The following is a 26,181-nucleotide window of genomic DNA, read 5'->3' on the forward strand; positions in this document are numbered from 1 at the left end:
CACTTAACGACTGCAGGCTAAGGTCAGACTCCCCATCGCCTCCTTCGTTTGTCAGTAGCCTAGATGTTGTGTTGTTTCCCTTTCTGTTTAAATGCAAGGAAGTACTTCCTTATTCTGAAACTCTAAAAGTTTGCTAGTATTTTCAAAGTGTGGATCTCTGCCAGGGCCAGGGTAAGGCAAGAGTGGTACCTAGGCTTAAAAAGAAAAGAAATTAAAGAGATGTTTATTCTCAGGGTAGGAAATGTTACTTTTGGCTTGGTGCACAAAGGATGTCAGAAGTCCAGAGACGGCCTCAGGGTGGGGAAGTAGGATATATCCCTACCTTTCCAGGTGGTTTCTTAGGTTCTGATCATCTTACAGATTCTGACATAATTAGGTTATTTGTGAACTTTAGTTTTCAATGTTGTAAGGTTATTTTTCTGGATATTATTTGATACTTTGATAGGACATTGATAGAAGCACACCGGCTCATAGGAGACAGAAACCACTTTAAAACAGATTTTGGAACAATGCATACTGGGCCAGAAATGATATCTTACATCTTATGGATACATGGGCTCCCCCGATGAAATTAACATAGAAGGGGAGATCAGAGGGTGAAGCAATGAGCCTTGTAGAATACTGGTTTATTTTTACTGTTTCTATGAGTCAATGAAAGAGAAAATGTGTGGAATTGCTTGGGAAACTCTAAGATCCGACAGACACACAAAGGATTCTTACTTGAATTTATGAGCCCAAAACACTCTTACCCCTTGTCTTCCACGAAGACTCTTTGATCTGACCTGACTATAGATGGGTTTGTTATCTTTCCATGAGGCTCCCCAAAACTAACGATCGCACTTTGGGAGGCTGAGGTGGGTGGATTGCGAGGTCAAGAGATCGAGACCATCCTGATCAACATGGTGAAACCCCGTCTCTACCAAAAATACAAAACTTAGCTGGGCATAGTGGCACTCGCCTGTAGTCCCAGCTACTCAGGAAGCTGAGGCAGGAGAATTGCTTGAACCCAGAAAGCGGAGGTTGCGGTGAGTCGAGATCATGCCATTGCACTCCAGCCTGGGTAACAAGAGTGAAACTCCGTCTCAAAAAAAAAAAAAAAAAAAAAACCTAACGATCAGGAATCCTTGACTTTTCTCTCCTCCCCTAGAGTCCAGGGAAACTTGTGCTGTTTTCTTGAAGTAAGCGTTGGTACATATTGTGTCATAAAGACTCGTGAGAATAAAAGCTTATTTTTTGTTCTTTCTTCTTTACTTGGTCATTAAAAGTTTTAGAAGGAGTCTGCCATCAGTGGCACTGGTCAGTGTCCCAGCCTCTAACCCTGAGGTTTAGCTTATCTTGATGATGGTTTGGTTCTTAGAATTGCATATCCAGATTTGGTTAGTGTGGGAGCCGGTTCAAAAACATAAGTCTTCCTCTCCCACAGAAGCCAATTCAAACAACAAGTAAAGGGAGTTTTCTTTCCAGCCTTGTAAGTCACGTTTTCAGTGGGGTTCCACATAACAACAGCAGGAAAAGAAATATGGATGTGAGTGGGGCTCGGCCCTAGGGATGGCGATCTGACAGCACAGAGAGTTTGCAGCAGTTTCCCCCGCTCCCAGACACACACCATCGAGGACCCACAGGAACTACCTTCTCTCTGTGGCCATGAAAAGAGCGTGTTTTTCTAGCATGTTAGGCTGCCTGAGGCTTCCAAAAACAGACACACAGTTCTGTTTGGTTGTATAGACTTAAAAAAAAGTACATGTACATGGGCCAGATTTATTTATTCCTCAAGGTACATTACCTTTGCATTACAACTCAGGGATTTCCCTTTGCAGGATGTTCTTCCCTTGCAGAAGATAGCCTTTGAAATACATGTGATATATATTACCTGTTCACAAGATTTCAGGGAGGGTGACTTGCATTCCGAGATGGCTAGGTAAAGAATGCGTTTAACACTCATATGTTTTGGCAGAATGTCAAAGACGGCCAGGAACATCAACCAAACGAGTCACTCTGATGTTTCCTGGCTGTTTGGGAAGGTTGAAAGAATATGCTCTTCAGAGCTGGATGGACCTGGGTTTTCATTCTAACCCTATTAGCAACTGTGTGTGTTGGTTAAGTCTCATTATCTTTCTGAGCCTGTTTCCCCATCTGTGACATTAGGTGAATAGTTTTAGCTTTTCGTTTTTGTTGTGAGACTCAAGAAATAATACATCAGACCTTGTTCTATGGTAAATGCTCAATAAGTGTTCATTTTCTTCTATCTTCATCATATTCTTCCTAAGGACCCTGAACTTGAATTTCTGGGTGCCCTGGATCTATTATTTTTAATGTAGTCCTGTCCATGAACTTCATCTTCTGACTTTGACATCTTATTTCAAGGTGTCAGGCACAGAGGAAGCATAGGATAGACATGGGTCTCCTTCATCACATGCATGCTTGCCTTGTGGAATATAGTGAGACCTCTCTGCTCATGGATTTCCTGGTCTTTCTGCTGTCCCCAAGCCTTAGGGATATGTCAAGTTAGCCTTCATTTGAACTAACCTCAGCGCTTTCTCTTGGCATCAGTTATTTGAACTGCATTCTTTCAGACCTCATTGATTTTGAAATCAATTATGTTGATGCAGAATTGCCCTGCGTAATTATTTATATGAATCTCTTGATGTGATTGGTGGAGCCATACTTCAGAACACAGCAGCATGATGCTGTGCAGAGTTTTAAATATGACAAGTGAAAAATGAATTAAAGTCCCACTTCCTACATGGAATCTTAGAGTGGAAGGTCCTACAGACATTGAGGACAATACACTTTTTTTGTTTATGAAGAAATCGAGGCCAAGAGAATGAAAGTGATTTGCCCAAGATCACACAGCTTATAAATAGCAAAATCGAGGCTGAAATCCTTATTCCTAGTCCTGATTTTGAGTTTCCTATAAAACGACGTTGTCTTCATGGAGATACATGATCCATCTGTAGGTGAGTTCAGAATAAAACTTGCTCATTTGTCTCCATGAATCCTCATGCAGAAATCCAAACTTTAAAAAAAGTAACTCCAACTCTACTGAAACGGAAATCCAAATTTCCTTTTTTAAGGGTGACAGGGGATCACATCCTTCTTCAAATAATTGTTCGCTTTAATTAAAACTTTCATTCGTTCCCACCCTATTTTTTGAAAATGTCTACATTGTTTCGGTCACAAATCAGCTATCTAACCTCATAGATTATACTCTAAATATTTCTTTTGTCCTCAGCCACCCTGTATTTCCGACTTTCACCACCCTAATCCAAGCCTTTAACTCCTCAAGCTTGGATTCTGTTGCAAGAGCCCCTGAAGTATTTAACCACCTGCAGTCTGTTCCTGCTGCAAACCTGCACACTGCTTCAGATTTAATATATCACAGACATTAATCAAATCGTCATCTTTTCGGTCTAATGTCATACAGCTCCCCAATTCAAGCAGACACGTTTCTTCATCTCATCTGTATTCAATTCAGGATTTAGTTCTTTCGGGATCTTCACAGCTACCTTCTGGATAACTCTCGCAGGGTCCCATGTTTTTCATCTGTTAAATTCGTTCCATCAGAGCCATCGTCTGTATATTATTTTTGTGATCCCCTCTGGCTGCTGACTTTCTCTTATCTGCTGCAATAGAAAGAACCTTGTACTAGGCATTTGAGGACCACCCATCGGCTTCCATACACTTATTGTGAAGATTTCAGCATACTGCTCAGTCTCTTTGAATCTCAGCTTTGTTCTTAGAAAAATTAGGGAACGTAATTACCTACCGTATCTCTTTTTTGGCTGTGTAAGGGTTAGCTGAAAAAGTCGTTGCCAAAATGTTTTGCGAACATAACTTATTCTTCAATTCTCTCTTTTCTGAGTTCACACTTCGCAACACATTCTCCAGGATGTACTGCACACCACTGTGCTCACAGTAGCCCAGGTGAGGGGCAGCTGCTGTCTTGTCATTTACATGGGGTGAGGGAGAAGTGGTCTTGGAGAGGATGCCTGACTCCTGGGTATGTGAGCGTCACTCCTATTCCTTTGTGATCTGAATTTACACAAATTGGAGATATAGTGGGCTTCGCAAATACCCTTTTTTTAAAAAAAAAAATCATGCGTTTCTTAAAGCATTATGGGATATTGGTCCATTTATTTTTTATAAGCATAGTAAAACTTCATTCAAGTACAACATAAATATAAAAAAGGACACAAATCATGAGATACAGCTCAGTAAATTTTCACAAAGTGGATACGATTGTGTGACCAGCACCCAGGTCGTGAACTGGGACTTTTCCTTCAGCCTGGAAGTCCTGCTCATGCCCTCTTCTAGACACCGATTCCCCTAAGGGTAACCATTGTTTTGACATTGAATGGGATAGATGAATTCGGCCTGTTTAAGAACATTTTTAATAAAGGAAATCATACAGTGTTTACATTTTTGTGACTGACTCTGTTTGTTGACATTGTGATGTTCACCCGCAGGTTTTTGTTATTGTTGTTTGTTTTTGGAGATAGAGTCTCACGCTGTCGCCCAGGCTGGAGTGCAATGGCGTGATCCTGGCTTACTGCAATCTCTGCCCCCCAGGTTCAAGCGATTCTCCTGCCTCAGCCTCCTGAGTAGCTGTGATTACAGGCGCACCCACCACACCCTGCTAATTTGTGTAGTTTTAGTAGAGACGGGGTTTCACCATATTGGTTAGGCTGGTCTCGAACTCCTGATGTTATGAGCCGCCAGCCTCGGACTCCCTGGGATTACAGGCATGAGCCACAGTAGCCAGCCTACTCCCAGGTTTTATGTCATTCTTGCTGTGTGCTGTTTAGGATTTCACTGTGCATCTATGTGCATCTATTTTGGGTGGACATTTGGAGAGCTTGAATTGGGGACTGTTAGGATTGTCTGTGAATATTTGTGAACATGTCTTTTGGTGAACCTATGTATGATTTCCACTGAGTATAGCCCTGGCCGTGAAATGGCTGGGTCACAGTGAATGCACTTGTTTGGTAGATAGTACCAAACAGTTTTCTAAAGTTACTGTGCCGGTTTACTCTTTAACCACCAAGGTGCCGGTTCCACATTCTCACCCAAACTCAGAATTCTCTGTCATTTTTATTCTAGATGACCAGTAGGTGTGTTATAGTATAGTACTGTGTTTTAATTTACATTTTCCTGATGACCGATGAAGTTCAGTGCCTTTTTGTGTGTCTATTGATTATTTAGATACTTTTTATTTATTTATTTTCCATTTTATTTTTAGTTGGCATTAATAGTTGTATATATTTATGGGACCCAGAGTGATATTTCAATACTTAGATGCAATGTAATAACCAAATCAGGGTAGTTAGCATATCCCTCACCTCAAACATTGATTACTTGGTAGTGTTGTGAGCATTCAAAAATCTTCTCTTCCAGCTTGTTGAAAACATATATGAAATTGTTGTTAACCATATTCACCCTACAGTGCTACAGAACACTAAAACTTATTCTTCATATCTAGCTGTAATTTTGTGGATACTGTCTTTTGTTTAAAGTGCTTATTCTAGTTTTTTGCCCATTTTTCTTCTATGCTGTCAAGTTACTTTTACTTATTGATTTATAGGAGCTCTTTATATGTTATGGATATGACTCTTTTGTTGATATACATGTATTTTAAGTGTTTTTTTAATATAATTCTGAGGCTTGCCTTTTTGCTAACTTAATGGTATCATTTGATGAGCAGAAGTCCCTATTTTAATATAGCACAAGTCTTTTTTTTCTTTTTAAAATTTACTTCCCACACTACACTGCTGTAGGTCATTTATTTTTTCATTATAGTTATTCCTTTAAGAAATTAACAAAACTTTACCTCCTTCAAAATCATCAAGATATTCTAGGTTTCCTTCCAAAAGTTTACTGTTTCACTACTTATATTTATATATTCAGACAATCTGGAATTAATTTTTCCTAAATAGTTAGCAGCAAATGCCAAGATTTGTTTTTCCATATAAATAGAAAGCTGACCAAACAATATTGATTAAAAATAAAATGGGGAAGGGTACCAGGGTAACTGTTTTTTTGGAAGAAGTACTTCCAGACAAGGCCGGTAGCGGTTCCAGAGGGAGGATGAAGAAGCCAAAAGACAACATGAGGGCTGTGGGAATTCTGGGCAAATGGCCCAAATTGATAAGAAGAGTGAGGCACACAAGGGAAGTCCTTTTTATTCTGTCTTGCACATATTTGGATGCACCGTGCATCTGCATTGTGGAATGTCATGGAGGGCTGTTTGTTCCCTGATCATAGAGGTGGCAGTGGTGCAGCCCGTGCTAGAGTGCTAGCCTTGCCTCCTGGACCATCACTGAGGCATAGCCGTGGAGGCGGGTCTGTCCCCTCACTGTCCCCACTGTGGCAGTGGGAAAGTCCTCTGGGTCATTTCAGTATTCCCTCTATTAACTACTGACTTGGTTGAGAACTTGGGTAGAAAACAAAAGACAACTTAGCATGTCTGTCGTGGTTCCTGCTTGGCCATAACATTTCTGTCACCACAGACAGACAGCAGCTCTAACAACCCTAGACTCCGAGAGCCTTACTCAGTGTGACAGATCAGATCCAGAATGGAATTCCCAGCACAGTGGAGGAGGGCATGATGCTTGGGCCAGATAGAAGTATTGCCAAGCAGTTTCCTTCCTGGCACAACTGCACCCATGTCATGGAAGGAAATGAAATCCCCTTAAAAACTGAGCCCATCTCTCTCACACCATATAGGATAATAAACCAGGCTGTGTCCTTCCAAATAATGTAGCCAGCTCATGGTCTTCAAACCAGGCATCTTCACTGTCTGAATGAAAAATGGGCAGGCGTGTCAGGAACATAGCAAAGAGCTGTAACTCTCTGGACCCTTTATTAGCTGGACGAAGTGGGGCTCTCCTTCTAGTTGGGAGTTCAGAACACTAGGTGTCACATTCTTAAAAAGAGTGCTTCCATGTATTCTCTGCAGTAATAATGGCCGTGTTGGCACTTCATGAGGTTTGCCTGAAGACAGAACAGGTGAGAAGGGATATGAGAAATTCAACTTCATGATGGGAGGCGTAGGTCCTAGGAGAGCTTACTTTCCAAGCTAAGTCTTGTAGACCATTCCAACCTCCTCTTTAAACAGTGAACAAGATTTGGACCACCTTTGAACCTTGGCTTGATTTTTCTGGTAAGGCGAATAAACTGAGCATAGAGATGTTAAATTACTAGCTAGTGATCATGCAGCAGGCAGTAGGCATGGACCACAAACCTCATTTTTTGATTTGAGATCAGCTGCACAAAAATCTCATAAATTCTTGTATTTCGCTTTTAGCAAAATCACAGTCTCCTTCAGCAGTACCTTGTTCTAATGTTTAATTAGCCACAAAGCAAAAATACTCTTTTGTCTAATTTCTATCAATGCCACTAAAATGTTTGTCCTCTCTTAAGTTCTTTTTTAAAAAATTGTAGTAAAATACACATAACATAAAATTTACCATTTTAACCATTGTTAGGTCCAGTAGTGTTAAGTACATACACGTTGTTATGCAATCAATCTCCAGAACTCTCACAACACTAAAACTTCATACCTACTGAACAATAACTCTCTGTTCCTCTTGCCCACAACCCCTGGAAACCACCATTCTACTTTCGGTCTCAATGAATTTGAGTACCCTAGATATATAAGTGGACTCACAGAGTATTTGTCTTTTTGTGACTGGATTATTTCACTTGGCATAATGTCCTCAAGGTTCACCCATGTTGCAGTGTGTGTCAGAATTTCTGAATAGTATTCCATTGTATGCATAAACCACATTTTGTTTATCCATTCATCTGTCAATAGACCCTTGGATTGCTTCCACCTTTTGGTTCTTGTGAATTCTCTTTGAGTTCTATGGAGAGAAGAGCAACTGTGTATAATCTACCTTATAATATAATTCTTAATTTGCTTATGAAATTTCTTCTTATCTTCACCTCCCTCAGGACTAAACAAATACACTTCTCCAATTTTTCCTTGTAGTGTTGGTTTCTACCCATTTCCTCATCCTCATACCTACTCTGCATGTCTCCAAATTTTGTTCACTATTTAAAGAGGAGGTTGGAATGGTCTACACGACTTAGCTTGGAAAGTAAGTTCTCGTAGGACCTACGCCTCCCATCGTGCAGTTGAATTTCTCATATCCCTTCTCACCGGTTCTGTCTTCAGGCAAACCTCATGGAATTACTCACTGCACACACCTTTGTGCTCCCGTAGCCTGCCCTGTATTTCTACAGACCTGTAATACTGGTATAGAGCTTTCACTACCCATCCCAGGCCCCATCTTTTACACAAAGCACAGTCATAGTATTAGGTTCGTGCAAAAGTAATTGCACTTTTGTCAATAATTGCAGAAGCCACAATTACCTTTACACCAACATAATATGTACCTTACTCAGGTAAAGAAGAATGATTCTCAAGTTCTAGACACTTTGAAATGCAGTATTCCAACATACACATGGCTTTTGTTTTATGTGATAATGTGGTGCTTTGTTGAACATTAAAATCCAGTAAGATTTGCAGTAAGAAAATGTCTGAAAAATGTTTTATCCCCTTCATTGACTTTTTTGAAAAACAAAAATTTAAAGATTGCAATTTAAAGAACTCTGTTGTGAGTCCTGTTACAAAGCAACCATTTTCTACAAGGTGTGGATTTATTTAGACTCTCGTTTCTTTCTTTTTGCAGAAAGAAGCTTGCAGGTAGCTTTTAGTTAAGCCCAACTCACGACTCCCACCCCATACTAAATCAGTCAGTTTTCCTCATCCTGCAGATGACAGTAATGAATGTGTTTTTCTTTTGCAATTCTATTTTAACTGTTTCCTCTTCAAACTCCTTTTATGTTGGATAGCTGTTTTCCCCAATCTATTGAGATTATTTAAAATATGTTTTCTTTTTTTACTGGTTTTAACACTGTTTCCTCTGGTCCAGCACAATGTATCGTCTCAATATCTGTGAAAGTCTCCTGCAACAATTCCCCGCCCCAGCCCCACCCACAACGCTCCTTTTCCCACAGGCCAATCGGAAGCTCCTGAGTGAAGTATTTATTATGCTATCTCTATTTGATTGGTCAAAATTGAGTGAAGTATTATACTATCTCTATTTTACTGGTCAAAATTGGAAATAAAGTAGTTGAAAGTGAAAGATATATAGAAACAAAGAGACAGTAATGCTGGGTTTTTCAAAAAAATAAATAAAATCAGTAGATACTCTTTGTTATCACTTCAGTGTGGTTGATGATTGCTTTTCAAGCCCAAAACTTTTCCACACATTTGATTAAATTCCCCTTACTGAGAAATTTCAACAACCTGTGGGTAGATCTCCTGGCTCATCTTAGACAAGCATAATGTAAGCTTTTATATTAGGCTGGTCTAGACAACTTTTCTGTTCCGTAGAAGGAGTCACAAAGGAATGAGTTCTGTGCAGTCATATCACACAGTGGAATCTGCGTCACATAGGTGGTTATAGTAATGTGTATGTCTCCTTTGTGTCAACAACAAACTCTCTAGTCTTCGCTTACTCTTCCCCAGAACTTAAGGTCTATCTAAGAGGTGGGAAATTAGGTACATTAAAAGTTATTTTGAAAAAGGAAGTTCACATTTATTTTAACAATTAGAAAAAACTCAGAGGCTGGGCGTGGTGGCTCGAGCCTGTAATCCCAGCAATTTGAGAGGCCGAGGTGGGTGGATCACGAAGTCAAGAGATCGAGACCATCTGGCCAACATAGTGAAACCCCGTCTCTACTAAAATTTAAAAATTAGCTGAGCATGATGGCACACATCTGTACTCCCAGCTACTCAGGAGGCTGAGGCAGGAGAATTGCTTGAACCTGGGAGGCGGAGGTTCCAGTGACCCAAGATCGCACCGCTGCACTCCAGCCTGGTGCCTGGTGATGGAGCGAGACTCTGCCTCAAAAAAAAAAAAAAAAAAAAAAAAAAAGCTCAGAAACAGAAAGCAAATGTCTAATGATAACCTGACTGAAATGACCAAAAAAAAAAAAAAACCTACCAAAAAAAAAAAAAAAAAAAGAACAAAAATGGGAGGAAACCTGTGTGTAGGCTAAGGGAGAACTTCCCCTTCAACTCTTGAAGGCTTGCTGAAAATCACTGATGAGAGGCAGATTCATAGGAGAAAAGGCATCCACATTTATTACTCTGTATGCAGGATCCTTCAGAGTGAAGATGCAGAGATACAGGAGAAATTGTCCATTTTTATGCTTAGGCTTAACTAAATAAGGACAGTTATATAGAAATAGGATTGGATAGAAAGGGTATGACCTAATGATAATAGGCTCGGTGGGGGAACCCTGCAAGGCCTGTCTGTCTAGACTCTTCTTGGCCTCTCTGAGCAAGCCTTCCTTCCTTCTGGGTGTGGGACAGGACTGTCTCAGGAATGAAGGTCTTATAACCTACAGTCAAACAGAGTAAGTCAGATAATTTCTTTTTTCTTTTCTTTTCTTTCTTTTTTTTAAAGATGAAGTTTTGCTCTTGTTGCCCAGGCTGGAGTGCAGTGGCTCAATCTTGGCTCACCGCAACCTCTACCTCCTGGGTTAAAGCAATTCTCCTGCCTCAGCCTCCCAAGTAGCTGGGATTACAGGCATGCGCCACCATGCCTGGCTAATTTTGTATTTATTTAATTTTTTTAGTAGAGATGGGGTTTCTCCATATTGGTCAGGCTGGTCTTAAACTCAGGTGATCTGCCCACTTCAACCCAGATAATATCTTTATGGCCAGTGTTTGTACAGAGACGTGGAAGGAAAGTTAGAGTAATGTTTTTAGGTTTTATGGCAGGCTTTGGGGAAAAGGAGTTGTGGTTTCTATGACCCACCTTGGGGGAGAGGGATTTTAGTTTCTATGGCTAGTCTGGGGTAAGAGTGAGTCTGAAAGACAGAAGGGCAGAAGTTCAGAGAAGAACGTCTGCTTCTGAGGCTGCTTTTGGGGACTTCATTTTGGGGTATCGTTTTCTGAGTCCCAGAACCTGCATCATTAAAACTAAGGGAGTATCAGGGCTATCAGATTGCCCCAGAGATTGAGGAATTGTGCCAGAAATAATGCAAGCAGGGGCAGGAATACTTACTAATCCACTGATACGATGTTTGTGAATGACTTTAAAATAATCCAAATGGCATGAGGTGGTAGGAATAAGGGGATTTATAAATAAAATTGGCTGTTATGAATTTTTGAAGCTGGATTTAAGGTACATGAGATTGATTTGACAATTTTCTCTGCTTTTGTGTATGTTTGACATGTTTCACAAAATATAGTTAGCAGATAGTGTTGGTGGGACAAAATCATAGGCAATTAATAACTGCAAGCTCCCATAATACAAAGTGTATCCTTTCCTTGCAGATGCAAAGTATAAACTAATCATAAATTCCATGAACAAAAGTGGCAAATCTATCATCAGAATTAAAGATTTAATACAATCCTAGATAATGCCTACATTAAGAGAGAAATCAAGACTACAAAATGAAATAACTAAAAATCTGTATCTATGTGTCTGTCCATCTGTGTATATCTGTCTCAACAAATAGTGCATTTAATTGCAGTATACTTAAGTTGGAAGAACAAATAGATTTTATCTCTCTTGTTCATACGTTTTGACTGGCCCTGAGGCCCATCCTTCTCAGTAGAACGCTTGTTTGAGCAGAGAAGCAATATCCGCTCTATCAAGACTCCAGTGGCATTTTTGTTTTTAATGTGACAAAGTGATTTCTCATTTGTCAGGAGGAAAAACAGACAAGAATCATCAAGGACATCTTGAACAACAGAGAGTCAGAATTTACTTTGGTGTACATGAAAATATACTATCGCATGATAATAACATAAGTGGGCCAAGGTGGAAAGGAATCACCATATTTAGAATATGATAATGATGGCATTTCAAATCGTTAGGCAAAAGATAGATTCTTTAATAAGTCTTGTTTGTTGCAGGAAACCTCAGGAATTACAAACCTAAGTATTTTGTGTAATATGCTATGTTATGTTGAATATAATTGCTTTGTTTGTAAGAAAACCACAGGAAGGGCTCAAGGTATTTTAATACTATCTCATAGCCCTATAATCGTGTTTACGACAACATTCTAATTCAACTGAAGATTTTGACCAAGGTTATTTTCTTACAGCATTGCAGATAAACAGTAATAAAACACAGAAACTTAACATGGCATTTATTAGGAACCAGGCACTTTTCTAAGCTGTTGAGGTATATTAACTCATTTAATCATCACGAAATTGCGAAGGGTAATATTCTCTGTTCAATACACGAGGAATCTGCGGTGCAGGGCTGCTAGTGAGACTTCACCATCAGAAACCCAGCAAGTAGGGGAGCGGGAACGGCAGTCTGGCTCCAGAGTGTACATCACAGTCTCTCCTGGGACTGAGCTCTCTGTGCACACCTCTGACTTGCCCTTTTGCTTTTCTCAGGGACCTGATGCCCAGAAGCCTGGACGGGCAGATCACCATGGAGAAGACGCCCAGCTACTTCGTCACGCGGGAGGCGCCCGCGCGCATCTCGGCCATGTCCAAGGACACCAAGCTCATCGTGGTGGTGCGGGACCCGGTGACCAGGGCCATCTCGGACTACACGCAGACGCTGTCCAAGCGGCCCGACATCCCCACCTTCGAGAGCTTGACGTTCAAAAACAGGACGATGGGCCTCATCGACACGTCGTGGAGCGCCATCCAGATCGGCATCTACGCCAAGCACCTGGAGCACTGGCTGCGCCACTTCCCCATCCGCCAGATGCTCTTCGTGAGCGGCGAGCGGCTCATCAGCGACCCGGCCGGCGAGCTGGGCCGCGTGCAGGACTTCCTGGGCCTCAAGAGGATCATCACGGACAAGCACTTCTACTTCAACAAGACCAAGGGCTTCCCCTGCCTGAAGAAGGCGGAGGGCAGCAGCCGGCCCCACTGCCTGGGCAAGACCAAGGGCAGGACCCACCCCGAGATCGACCGCGAGGTGGTGCGCAGGCTGCGTGAGTTCTACCGGCCTTTCAACCTCAAGTTCTACCAGATGACCGGGCACGACTTCGGCTGGGATGGATAACCATATAATTTAAAAAGAAAAAAAAATCAAAATATAATATATTTTTTTACCAATCGGTAGAGAAGAGGCAGTTTAATATTTGTGCTGAAAATATGTTTCAGTATTTTTTTTCAATGAATGTTAAGAGCTTGTTCTCACCCCCACCCCATCTTAATGTATAACCAACACCAAACATTTGGATCAACAAAAGGAAAATTTCACTGTCTAAAGGCTTTCAATTTCCAGTTTTTATTTTATGTCCTATATACCCATAAACTATAAGCATCAGTTGTCATTAAAAGTTTTCAGAAAATCCTGAGGGTAAACATCTCTCTCTCTCTTCTTTTAATACAAGGCCCTGATGAAACTGATATCTAACCTTATATTTTTCTCCCCGTTTTCCTGTGCCACTTTTTCTTAAATTATTTCCCAGTTAGTATTATATGTTTGTACCCACTTCACAGTTTTCATAGTACTTTCCAATACACCTTTTTGATCACTTAAAAAAAATATTGCTCTGTTATATAAGAGCACAGTAAGTAGAGATTATTATCCCCTTTTTACAGAAAGGAAACCTGAGTCTCTGGGAGGTGGAATGATGTATCTGAAGGCTAAATGGTGGGCCCTGGACAAAATTTCATCTTCCACTTGTTCCCTATTTCAGGCCACTTTTTCCAGGGAGAATGGGAAAGAAGACATCTGCACCTTTAGAAATGGTTAGCTAGTTTTCAGATGATGTGAAAATGGACAGAGAGGGTGTTCCCTTGTTTTCTAAGTCCCAGGCTACCCCCAAGTCTCATTACAAAGCTGTGTTCAAGAAAACCACTCAGACCTGGACACAGCCTCTCTTAAGAGCCAATCTTGCTTCTTGGCTTCTTAAAATACCCTGAGATATGGAAATCTTGACTGATGGGTGCTTGACGAAATTGGAGAGGAATTGTTGGATTCTTGCATGGAGGACAAGGTGGCCAGCCACACTAGGGGTAGCGCAAGATGTGCCAGGAACATAACTTACCCATTTGTTGACTTAACCGACTTTTTTAAGAAAGAAAAACAGACTTCAATTAGCACTTGCAAGTATAAGTCTCATTCATTTTTTAATTTACCTCTTTCTAAAGAAAGAAAACCTACCTTTTGCAATATCTCACTTGTAATTGCTAGTACTCTAAAAAAATAGCCATTCGTTTACAATGTTTTTATTTTTCATGGATGGCGGACTATCACTTTGTCACTTTATTCTCCCCCCACGTCCTATTTATACCATTTATTAACCTAATGTTCATTAATATTTGGAAAAATATTCTAGGAAATGCGTTTGTGGGCAAAATGGTGGCTTTTCCTCTTCTCTCATCGGTTTCTGCCCATCCCCCACTTAAATCACTCAAATAAATCAATAGTTTATTAAGAGTATTCCTTTCCTCTCTGAGTGGGCATTAACAAGATTAGCATTAATGGGAAATAAATTGGTTTAGAGAGGAACACATATGCATGAAATATATAAAACATTTATAATTAGTCTGTCAGCAACATTTTATTAGAAGTTTAAAACCAAGAGGAAAAATGTCTTCTATTTCATGGAAGTTTTCTTTATCTGCCAAAATTTAAAGGACCAGACACTCTAAAATTATATTATTTTTCTTCTCTAATGTTGTCAATCAAAAGAAACTAAAATTGTTTTCAAATATGCAGTACAATCATGCATTTACCATAGATGCTGCATCAGGTGATGTAAATATTTCTTGAGAAGCTTAACATAGGATTAAAATGAAGGAAAACATCTTTTAAGTGTTAGATATTTTGTCATTGCTCCAAATCTTTTGATTTATCTGTTAATATCCCATTTACAGGAGTTAAGTAAACCCAAAATCCGGGTCACCTTTTTTCAGTCGATTTCCTTCATGTCTATGCCCTCAATTTCTCAATGCCACAGACTGTTTTTATTCTACTTGAATCACTAGCTGCAACAAGATACTCATTTTAAACGCTTATCATCATTTCTCTTAGCTCATGTTGTTTGTACAACTGATTATTTTGTAAGTGTTTGCTTGGCATTATGCAAAAGTGGCTTGCACAAAGAAACAATTGCATTCTGCAACCTTCACTTTTTTTAATGTGAAAGAAATAATAAAAGAACAGAATTGAATGCAAAGGATCTCTTTTTGAACACAGATATTTTTGTTCATATTATTTTAAAAATTAATGGCTACAGAAGACTCCAGGAAAACCTTCAAAATTCTAGGACTTCCTAAGAGTGTTAGAAATAATAAGTCCTAGCAAAATGTATAAAGATTAAGAGTCAGTGTTCTCTAGCAGGAATATCCATTCATTTCTGCCTCTATAAGGTACTCATCCCTGCTGTGCATAAATTTGGCTTCACATTTATTCTGTCTGTTTAGCTACACCAAATAATAGGCTTTGATCTTGATTGGAACATCTGAGCGTCCATTCTCTGAGCTGTCTGCTCCAAAGCCATGCCTCCCAATCCCCTTCCCTTTTCTTAGAGGTAATGTGTTGTCTTTCAAGAAGAATATATAGAAAATATCTACAGCTTCATTTTGAGCAGTTTGCTTTCAAGATCACATCTACAGTGTATCCATTCTCCAGAGAACTTACTCACTTCTAGGGCAATTAATTTTATTTCAATAAATGGAGATTAATATGCTTATAGAGAATGGATATCGATTATTCTAGAAGTATTAATCCCATTCTAATTTTCTTATTTTCGAAGGATCTTCAAAGCTGAAATCAACCTCAGTGGTCATTTGGATCAAATCCCTGTTCAGCACCTGAATCCTTTTGTTAACTTGTTATACAGGAGTTTAAAACATTGATGTGTCTGTAAATTCTTAACTCTTGATATTACAGTTGAAAAGGGGATACATTTCTCCTAAACAGTCTCATCGTATTCTGCCAGCTGAGACGTGCTGAGTCCCCTGCTCCCCATGAAGATACCTTAAATTCAATATGTGAATAAATAAATCTGTCTATAAAATAATAACGCCTTATATTTATATTGCAGACTGCCCTTTCGAATGCATTATTTTACCTTATACCAACAAGAGCAGCTCTCTGCACTCATTAGTTTCATTTTATAGATGTTTCACTCAGTTTCACTAGGGCTTAAGACAATACTTCTCAACAAAAGGTGATTTTGCATCCCAGGGCAACGTCTGGAGATATTTTTGGTTGTCTCAAGGGTAGAGGAGTGCTACTAGCATCCCGGGTAGAGGTGCCACTAGCCTCCTGGGTAGAGGCCAGGGGTGCTGCTAAACATTCTGTAATGCACAGGAAAGTCTCTATAACCAAAAATGATCTCAACAAAAATGTCAGTCATGCTGCAGTTCCTGGGTTAAGAAGTGTATCAGTCACAACCAGTGTGTGCCTCAGGTCTAAAAGCCAGATTCTAATTAATGCTGGACTGGTAATTCTTTCAGTCACCATTCCAGTTTTTCTCTTGAAAACGTTTCTTTTTTCGTCTATTCTTTTCTACTCTCTTCTTTTCTTTCTCCCTTCCTTCCTTCCCTCCCTCCTTCCTTCTCTTTCTTTCCCTCCTTCCTTCCTTCCCTTCTTTCTCTTTCTTTCTTTTCTTTCTTTCTTTTCTTCCAATAAGCAGATTAATGTTTACTGTTGTGCTTTGCTGGAAAAACTGCTAAAGGGAACCAAACTGGGTTTTTATAGTGAAGATACAGGAGCAGCTTGTAACAAATGGATAATTGCAATTGTGAGAAATGGAATCAGTCAGCTTCAGGTGGAAAATAACATTCCAATAAAACATTTCTAAAGGCTCTTTCAAGTTCAAGTCTTGCAGTTTCTAGTCGCTTCCACCACAGGGCCGCGACTGTATTTCTTGTCACCTGACAAAACCAAAGTGCCTAGAGAGAGAAGTAAATGTCTCCATTTCTGTTAAACAGCTAAATTCAGATGGATGTGCTATGATTACAAATAGCCTCGAGTTGCTGAATAATAGCAAAGGAAAGCAAATTCCTATTGCCTCATATCCTAGAAACCCCAGAACTTTGTGCATAATTTCGATAGAATCAGAGAACAGAAGAACGTAGGCTTCTCAAACACAGGAATAGTGTTGCTGGGATTCATTCCAATATAAACCTTCATATAGGAAAAAAAAGGCTCTACTTATGCTCTTACTGTATCCTGTAATCATTGAAGAAGAGGGGAATTTAAAAAACCCAAACCTCAAGCCCTGCTGGTGAAACATTGATGTTCTTGCAGAATTTGTGGTCCTTGAAATATCTTCATCAACATACAAACAGATTTGCACTGAGTCTCAATTTTACAGAAGAAGAAGATAGACAGGAAATTTATAAATCTGTTTATTACATAATGGAATGTTGAAATGGCAGGCCTTCCTTTAAAAGCTTGAAAAAGGATGAATTTGGGGAAATTACGAGGTAGTGCAATATCACACATGAAGTCATAAAATAATAAATTTTAGTTATGCCAGGAGGAAATAAAACTGAAAATAGAAATTGCTGCTAATATATGGTTCCATTGTGGGATATTAGAAAATGGTAGTATGTTTCAGGCGATAGCCCAAATTTTTCAGTTTAATTTCCAACTGTTGGTTGTATTCTTTTAATAGCAATATGCGCAACAACTTACTCTCTTCTAGTTTTACTGTGAAAATAAAAGGCAACACTGAACGGGGAACACACATTCCGTTATGAGTCCTTTTCACTCTAAAGTATCTGAGTGTGAGCCAGGAAGGGTGGCTCACACCTGTAATCCCGGCACTTTGGGAGGCTGAGACTGGTAGATCATGAGGTCAAGAGATCGAGACCATCCTGGCCAACATGGTGAAACCCCACCTCTACTAAAAACACAAAAATTAGCCAGGCGTGGTGGCGCACACCTGTAGTCCCAGCTACTCAGGAGGCTGAAGCAGGAGAATCAGTTGAACCCGGGAGGCACAGGTTGCAGTGAGCCGAGATCACGCCACTGTACTCCAGCCTGGGCAACAGAGTGAGACTCCGACTTAAAAAAAAAAAAAAAGTTTGAGTATGATATTTTAATTACCTTTGAAGGATCAGATAGGATGAGATCTGGTGTCCTTCATTAGCTCTTCCTGGATGATACATGACTAGACTAGATTTTGAACTTGGTGCTAATTTTGGTTACTCCTAAGAGGGCTTCTGTAAAATTAATTGTCTGGTCTGTATGTTGACCATTAGGTCTCTCCCAAAGTAATTTTATAGTAAACCTAGAGCGTTTCTGCCCCACTAGGGGAGCTGCTTTCATTGCAAATAGGAGTAATGAGTCTTTCCCCCTCCCATCTTCCATCCCCATGCTTCCCTCAGTTGTCACAGGCACGCGACTTCTGCCACATCCTGCCTGTTACAACTGATCTTCGACATCTGATTCTTCCCTTTCTTCAGATGTGGCATACCTGAGAATGTCCATTTCCTACCCCAGATTCTTGGGGGAAAACCCTGCAGTCCACCTAGGGCAATCGCTCTCAGCTTCAGCTCTAGGAAAAACAGTCTGAATGTTTGATGTAGACACCTAGAGAGATGAAAGTCACACAGGCTTAACTTTCCCCAAGAGAATTTGCATTAGGAAAAAAGTGGGGGCAGGGTGCGAAGGAGGATGGATGGGACGAAATATGAAAGGCTGGAGGTGTGTTTGACATAATGAGATGGGGGTGTTGTTGAAAGGATGGGTACCTGGCTTCCAGTACCCCAACCCTCACCGCAGACCTGAAGAATCAGGAGCAGCAGTGTGTGGCCTTCCACTCCTGAAAGGTTATCTGCCTCTCTCTGGGCAGTGTCATTCTTCTCCCACCTGTTTTCCCAGAGAAAGCCTTATCTAAGCTCAGATTTCTTTATTTCAGTCCTGCAACAGCTGGTCAACCAGGGAACTGCAGGAAGCAAGGAAACTTTATAGTCATTTCACTGCAATTTTTCAGAGGCAACAAGAGTTTTTGATTAAGTGCTATCAACTGATACCTTTATAGTCAAACCTAATTTTTATTTCAGACTACTTGATCTTACTCCTAAATCCCAGATCAGTTGTTCTTCATTATAAAAAGTCCAACTAAATATCCTATAACAGTAATACCTTACCTTTATATAGAATGATTCAAAGCATGTTTATATCAAAGAGGGTATAGACTTCAGACTTGAATCATTTTTTTCTTTTCTTTTTCCTTTCTTTCTAGATTAAAAAAAAAAAAGTTTATATGGTCTATTGGAGTTCATTCCCGCCTTGGACAAACCCCACATTTCTCCTTAGCTGAATTTGTTACAAGAGTCTTTTCAGCATCTTTCTTTCTACCCTTCTTGATTTTATTTTGTTCCTCATCTGAGTAAACTTTTACTCTTCAATATTTTCCTGTGTCAAAATCTTTATGTCAAAAATTATTTTACATATTTTTTTATTCTTCCTTTCTTTTCCTCAAGACTCCTAATTGTGTTTTTTATTTCTCCCTTTTGTAACTATCTGGCCTCAAAATTATAAATTACTTGTCTTTCTTTCTTTTTCTTTTTTTTTTTTTGAGACAGAGTCTTGCACTGTTGCCAGGGCTGGAATACAATGGCACAATCTTGGCTCACTGCAACCTCTGCCTTCCGGGTTCAAGCCAGTCTCCTGCCTCTGTCTCCCGAGTAGCTGGGATTACAAGCACCCGCCACAGTGCCCAGCTGATTTTTTTTTTTTTTTTTTTTTTGAGACGGAGTTTCACTCTTGTTACCCAGGCTGGAGTGCAATGGCCCGATCTCGGCTCACCGCAACCTCCGCCTCCTGGGTTCAGGCAATTCTCCTGCCTCAGCCTCCTGAGTAGCTGGGATTACAGGCATGTGCCACAATACCCAGCTAATTTTTTTTTTGTATTTTTAGTAGAGACGGGATTTCACCATGTTGGCCAGGCTTGTCTTGAACTCCTGACCTCGTAATCCACCTGCCTCAGCCTCCCAAAGTGCTGGGATTACAGGCGTGAGCCACCACGCCCGGCCTTATACCTTACTTTTCATTTCAAAGTGCTTGGCCTTCATCCTACCCTCTTTGATGTTCTTTGCCCTTTCTCATATTGTTTCTTTCCATGTTAGAGAAAGTTCTCTTTAGAGAAAAATCCCTTCCCTACTATTATTCAATCATACGGCATTTGAAATTTTCTTGTGGATGTAGCTTTCTTCTTCCTTCTGACCCACTAAAATGCAAAATATAGCAACTGGTATTGACTTCCTACCGTAAAGTGATTCCGTATTGAACACACCTAGCTCTTCTTCTATCTAGCCATAAATAATGAGCTCTTTTTCAGACTCTTTGGCCCCTGCTATTTGATGAGGCCAGTAATCAAAAGCTCTTTAACAACGAGATGATACATTCTGCTAGACCAAGCTGTATATAACATACACACAGAAAAAATTGGAAGCAGATCTGTTTTTACCAGCCTCATCTTGTCTTCTAACTGAGGTTGCAAATCTCCCACAAGTAACAATGCCCATCGTCTGTTTCACTCATCATTCCTGCATGTCTGCTCCTAGGTCTCTCACCGGTCTGGTCTCTGCTTGCTCACTGCCATTTATTCCTGTGATGCTTTCATTATTTAATGGGACTCTTGTTCCAGTTTCTGCAGCCTGATCTTTATCATATATTGTGTCCCTTATTTATGTGGTGGCTGCTTTGATGTTTTCCAGGTCTCTAAACCTGTGTTGAGTCGGCTGTTCCCTGACAGTCTGTCATCTGCATAAACAACCTTCCTTCATTTCATTCCAATTACTGTTTGAGCGCAGGGATACAGCTATACAGGCAACTAATATATATATATAACATATATATGTATTTATATTATATATGTAACATATATGTGTAATATATGTTATATATATGTAACATATATGTGTAATATATGTTATATATTATGTTATATATAATATATATAACCTATATATGTTATAAATATTGTATATAATGTATATATATTACATACATATAACGTATATATATTACATACATATAACGTATATATATTACATATAACATATATGTTACATGTAACATATATTACATATATATGTAACATATATTACATATAACATATTATATATAACATATGTGTGTTATATATATTATATATTATATATAATATAGTTGCCTAGGAATTAAGATCTTCCGGGTTTCTCCCTCTTCAAGATGGCCGCTGAAGACGAGTTACTGCTGCCGCGGCTCCCAGAACTATTCGAAACCAGTAAACAGCTGCTAGATGAAGTAGAAGGAGCGACTGAACCCGCCGGTTCCCGGATAGTCCAGGAGAAGGTGTTCCAGGGCCTGGACCTCCTTGAGAAGGCTGCCGAAATGTTAAAGCAGCTCGACTTGTTCAGCCGAAATGAAGATTTGGAAGAGATTGCTTCCACCGCCCTGAAGTATCTGTTGGTGCCAGCGTTTCAAGGAGCCCTCACCATGAAACAAATCAACCCCAGCAAGCGTCTAGATCATTTGCAGCGGGCTCGAGAACACTTTATAAATTACTTAACTGAGTGCCGTTGCCATCATGTGGCAGAGTTTGAGCTGCCCAAAACCAAGGACAACTCAGCTGAAAATCACACTGCTAATTCCTCCATGGCTTATCCTAGCCTCGTTGCTATGGCGTCTCAAAGACAGGCTAAAATAGAGAGATATAAGCAGAAGAAGGAGTTGGAGCATAGGTTGTCAACGATGAAATCTGCTATGGAAAGTGGTCAAGCAGATGATGAGTGTGTTCGTGAATATTATCTAATTCACCTTCAGAGGTGGATTGATATCAGCTTAGAAGAGATTGAGAGCATTGACCAGGAAATAAAGATCCTGAGAGAAAGAGACTCTTCAAGAGAGGCATCAACTTCTAACGCATCTCGCCTGGAGAGGCCTCCAATGAAACCCTTCATTCTCACTCGGAACACAGCCCAAGCCAAAGTATTTGGAGCTGGTTATCCAAGTCCGGCAACTATGACGGTGAGTGACTGGTATGAGCAACATCGGAAATGTGGAGCATTACCAGATCAGGGAATAGTCAAGGAAACACCGGAAGAAGAATTCAGAAAAGCAGCTCAGCAACAGGAAAATCAAGAAAAAAAGCAGGAAGACGATGATGAACAAACACTGTACAGAGCTCGGGAGTGGGATGACTGGAAGGACACCCGTCCTAGGGGCTATGGCAACCGGCAGAACATGGGCTGATCTTCCCACAATACCACAGGACTGCAGGTGCACACCTCCCCCGCCAAGAAAAATCATGCAGTCCTCCCCTCCCTGGGCTCCCGCTTCAGCTATGTACAACAAAGGCAAAGATGCTAAATCTTGCTTTGCATTCAATAAAGTGTCAAGTGATTAAGTGTGTATTTGTATCCTAGGTGATGTGAACCAGCGGTCTTGTTTTGGCATCACCATCCTCATCATGTTGTATCCTAACTTCTTAAGTAGAAAGAAAAGAGTGCTGAGAAATGGCTCTGTATAATCAATGGCTGTATGAATTCTCTGAAAAAACAAAAGTCCCCTCTATTACATGAGCCTGTGCAGAAATAATAACAATAATAATAATAATATAGTTGCCTGTAATATAATATAATACAGTTGCCTGTATAACTGTATGTATGTGTATATATATATATATACACACACACACACACACAGCTATACAGGCAACTAATATATGTATTATATATATATATTAGTTGCATATTAGTTGCTTATATATATATTTGCCTATATGTGAAATATATACTATGTATATATTATACACACACACACACACACACATATGTATATATATATAGAAATGGAGTCTTGCTTTGTCACCCAGTCTGGAGTGCAGTGGCACAATCTCAGCTCACTGCAACCTCCACCTCCCGTGTTCAAGCAATTCTCCCTGCTGCAGCCTCCTGAGTAGCTGGAATTGAAGGCACTCACCACCACACCTAGCTAATTTTTGTATTTTTTTTAGCAGAGATGGTGTTTCACCTTGTTGACCAGGCTGGTCTTGAACTCCTGACGTCAGGTGATCCATCCGCCTTGGCCTCCAAAAGTGCTGGGATTACAGGTGTGAGCCACTGCAATTGGCCAATTATATACTTTTTTTTACCTTTACATGGCACTTCATACCATGAAAGAGAAAACAATGGCTTATCTAATCCATCATTTTCTTGATCTTGTCTTTTTTATGATGTTCTTTAGACTCACCAGCTCTTTTCGTACTCCAATGATGAAACCGCGTGGCTTATATATAATCTTGTGAGTAATTTTTTATTTGGCCACAAATCATGAAAATTTGTATGAATCATTCACTCCCACTGAGCCATAGTTTTTTCATTTATTAAAAAAGTGAAGAGGATTAACAGTTCTGGCAGTCTCATTCCAACTGTGACATGTCTGGAAGCATTTTGTGGTTGAAGCTGTTGCTGATAATTATTTTTCTTCTACCTCTTAAAATGATAATGTTTAAGTCAATCACCTTACTTACTTCCCATAGGCTGCTGAATCTGCGACCGAAGTTTGTTTTTAGGAATAACAACCAGTGCTGGCTGACCACTAACCCTTTCCTTTCAATAGAACTTGATCACATTTGTCAATGTTGGAGGCATGATCACTGTCCTTGAATTGTATGTTTCTTTCTACCTTCCCTGAAGTCCTAACATCAGCACCCTTCCTGAGCTCTAAGGCTTCTGAAACTGTTCAGTTAAAAAAAATAATAATAATGACAGTTTCTCAATTGAGGACATCTTAATCCATTCATTTTTGTCTTTTTAATTTATGGACAATCCCCTACCTTAAACAGTAAAATATAGCTGTAAAGAAACTCAATCATTACTTCTGTCATAGCTTTAATCTGGTCCAGACTGGTTTTCCTTTGACATATGCTATTTTCTGTGAATTTTTATGGCCTGGTTTTTCCTGCCTCCTGCACCATTCCCTGCTTTTGCAAAAGGAGGTAGGCATCTTACCTTTTGAATTCCTTCACCAAGAGTGCACCATTTATAACTATTTGGAAGTGGGGACCGGGCTTCTCACCTCTTGATAGGTCATACAAATGCCTTCTGAGTCTACAGTTCACACAAAGATTATTAAATGACAAGAAAAGTCAGTATCAGGTGCTTCATTTCCCAGCCTCTGTGGTCCTTAAAACTAAACCTGTGGCTTTGATTTGCGGAATTTTCCTTAGGTTCTGGGATGTCTTTTAAATTCACTTTTATGAAAGGATATTTTTGTATTTTGTGAAAATATAGGTAACAAACTTTATCATCTTGACTGTTAAGTATGTTAATTCAGTGCATGAAGTACATTCTCAATGTTGTTGTAGAACCATCGCTAATACTCATTTCCAGAATATTCTATCATCCTAAACTGAAACTCTGCACCCACTAAACAGTAACTCTTCATCCTCTGCTCCCTCAGTCCCTGGCAACCATCATCCCACTTTCTGTGTCTATTCTGGATACCCGAGGTCCCACCTACCTTGAAGGCATACTCAAATGTTGATAATTCAGCTCATTTTGTTTTTCTATAAGCAAGCTCCCAGTCGTGAAGTCCTGCCCAGTAGCTGAGTGATGTCTGCCACCTTTGTAGCTGGGCTTTAGACTTTGCAGCCCTTCCCCCAGTTACTCCAGACCAGGAGGTCTGTCCAAACCCATCTGTTTGACTACACCCCTGATCCCTCCTGCTAGACCTCCCTTGCTTTAAAAATCTACCAAAGCAGATTAGGAGATTAGACATTAGCCTTCTATATCAATCCACTCAAGCACTGGAAAAAGTCTCCATAGCCCTCTTTCTTGATTTTACTGCCATAGCCATCACCTCCCTGGTATATTCTAAAGCCAAGGGAAGCCCAATCATGAGGAAATTGTTCCAATGGTTGTGGCCCAATTTTTTCCTTACACATTTTAAAATACATTTTCTGCATGTTATCTTTTAACTTGAACGTATTTCTCGTACGAATTTGAAAGATAACTTATGCATCTCTGGTTCCTCTTGATTTAATTCATAGTCCCCGGGTAGCTGTTTCTCCTGAAGTGTTCTCGTGAAAAAATCTCCAGTCTGCATGGGGCATAGAGACAGCAAAAGTTCCTTCCGCCTTCTCTTGCCTCTGCCATATGCAGGTGAACTCACAACAACTGACATAAAATAAGTAAAGCTCAATCTTCACACTCTTCACTGGCACCAAGTACCTTCCAGGGTCTTTTGCCCCTACATTTATACCTTTGTATTTTTTTCTTAAAGGGACTCCTAAAATTATCTGAGTGTCAGGGTGTCAAGTGCCATTAAACCTATATCCACTTCTGCTTGCTTGAATTTTTTTTTTTTTTTTTGGAGATGAAGTTTCTCTCTTGTTGCCCAGGCTGGAGTGCAATGGCGTTACCTCGGCTCACTGCAACCTCCACCTCCTGGGTTAAAGCGATTCTCCTGCCTCCACCTCTGGAATAGTTGGGATTATAGGAGCCTGCCACCATGCCTGGCTAATTTTTGTATTTTTAGTAGAGATGGGGTTTCACCATGTTGGCCAGGTTGGTCTCAAACTCTTGACCTCAGGTGATCCACCCTCCTTGGCCTCCCAAAGTGCTGGGATTATAGTCGTGAGCCACCATGCCTGGGCTGTTTGCTTCACTCTTGAAGACAAATTTGCATACCAGCAGAATGAAACTTCTTCCCTTTTTATCACTTTGTTTTTTGGATACAGGGTCTTACTCCAATGTCCAGGTGGAAGTGCAGTGGCGCAATCACAGCTCACTGTAGCCTTGAATTCCCAGGCTCAGTCTATTCTTCCACCTCAGCCTCCCAAGTAGCTGGGACTACAGGCATGTACCACCATGCCGGGCTAATTTTTTGTACTTTTTGTAGAGATGAGTTTTACCGTGTTACTCAGGCTGGTCTTGAACCTGGCCTCAAGCAATCTGCTCACCTGGGCCTCCCAAAGTGCTGGAATTATAGAATGAGCCACCACATCTGGCCTCACCTCCTTCTTAATTAGTACATCTCAAATCCCACACTCCCCTAACGCCTCAGTTATATTCTCCAGATCCTCTTCCTCGTTCTTATCATTCGCATCTGGCTGATGGCGTTCACTTGACAAAGGGTGGCTCACGGGTCTGTGTAAGAAATGAATGACAAACCACTGCAATGGGAGATCATGCCATCTGCTCCATTTGAAATAACTGGTGATGATGTG

At 40.2% G+C, this 26,181-nt stretch overlaps 2 protein-coding genes across 2 annotated transcripts in view; both read left to right on the forward strand.

The window, feature by feature from the left end:
* Positions 1 to 14,616, forward strand: part of HS3ST3A1 (heparan sulfate-glucosamine 3-sulfotransferase 3A1) — a 105,034-nt gene extending 90,418 nt beyond the window's left edge. The window contains exon 2 of the mRNA XM_012453042.2: positions 12,431 to 14,616. Coding sequence (XP_012308465.2) covers positions 12,431 to 13,052 — 622 coding nt within the window. The 3' untranslated portion in view covers positions 13,053 to 14,616. The remainder of the gene's footprint in view (positions 1 to 12,430) is intronic.
* A 6,475-nt stretch (positions 14,617 to 21,091) lies between these two features.
* LOC105717733 (immunoglobulin-binding protein 1-like) lies at positions 21,092 to 22,323 on the forward strand. The gene has a single exon (XM_064378029.1). It carries the CDS (start codon positions 21,180 to 21,182, stop codon positions 22,200 to 22,202), a length of 1,023 nt encoding a protein of 340 aa, XP_064234099.1. The 5' UTR covers positions 21,092 to 21,179; the 3' UTR covers positions 22,203 to 22,323.
* Positions 22,324 to 26,181: the final 3,858 nt, after the last annotated feature.

This window comes from Aotus nancymaae, unplaced genomic scaffold (genome assembly GCF_030222135.1).
Source record: "Aotus nancymaae isolate 86718 unplaced genomic scaffold, 86718_ANA_hifiasm-v0.15.2.pri h1tg000018l, whole genome shotgun sequence".
Taxonomy (NCBI): domain Eukaryota; kingdom Metazoa; phylum Chordata; class Mammalia; order Primates; family Aotidae; genus Aotus; species Aotus nancymaae.

Coding starts and splice junctions, on each gene's coding strand:
- LOC105717733 (XM_064378029.1), top strand. CDS start 21,180: ATGGCCGCTGAAGACGAGTTACTGCTGCCGCGGCTCCCAGAACTATTC.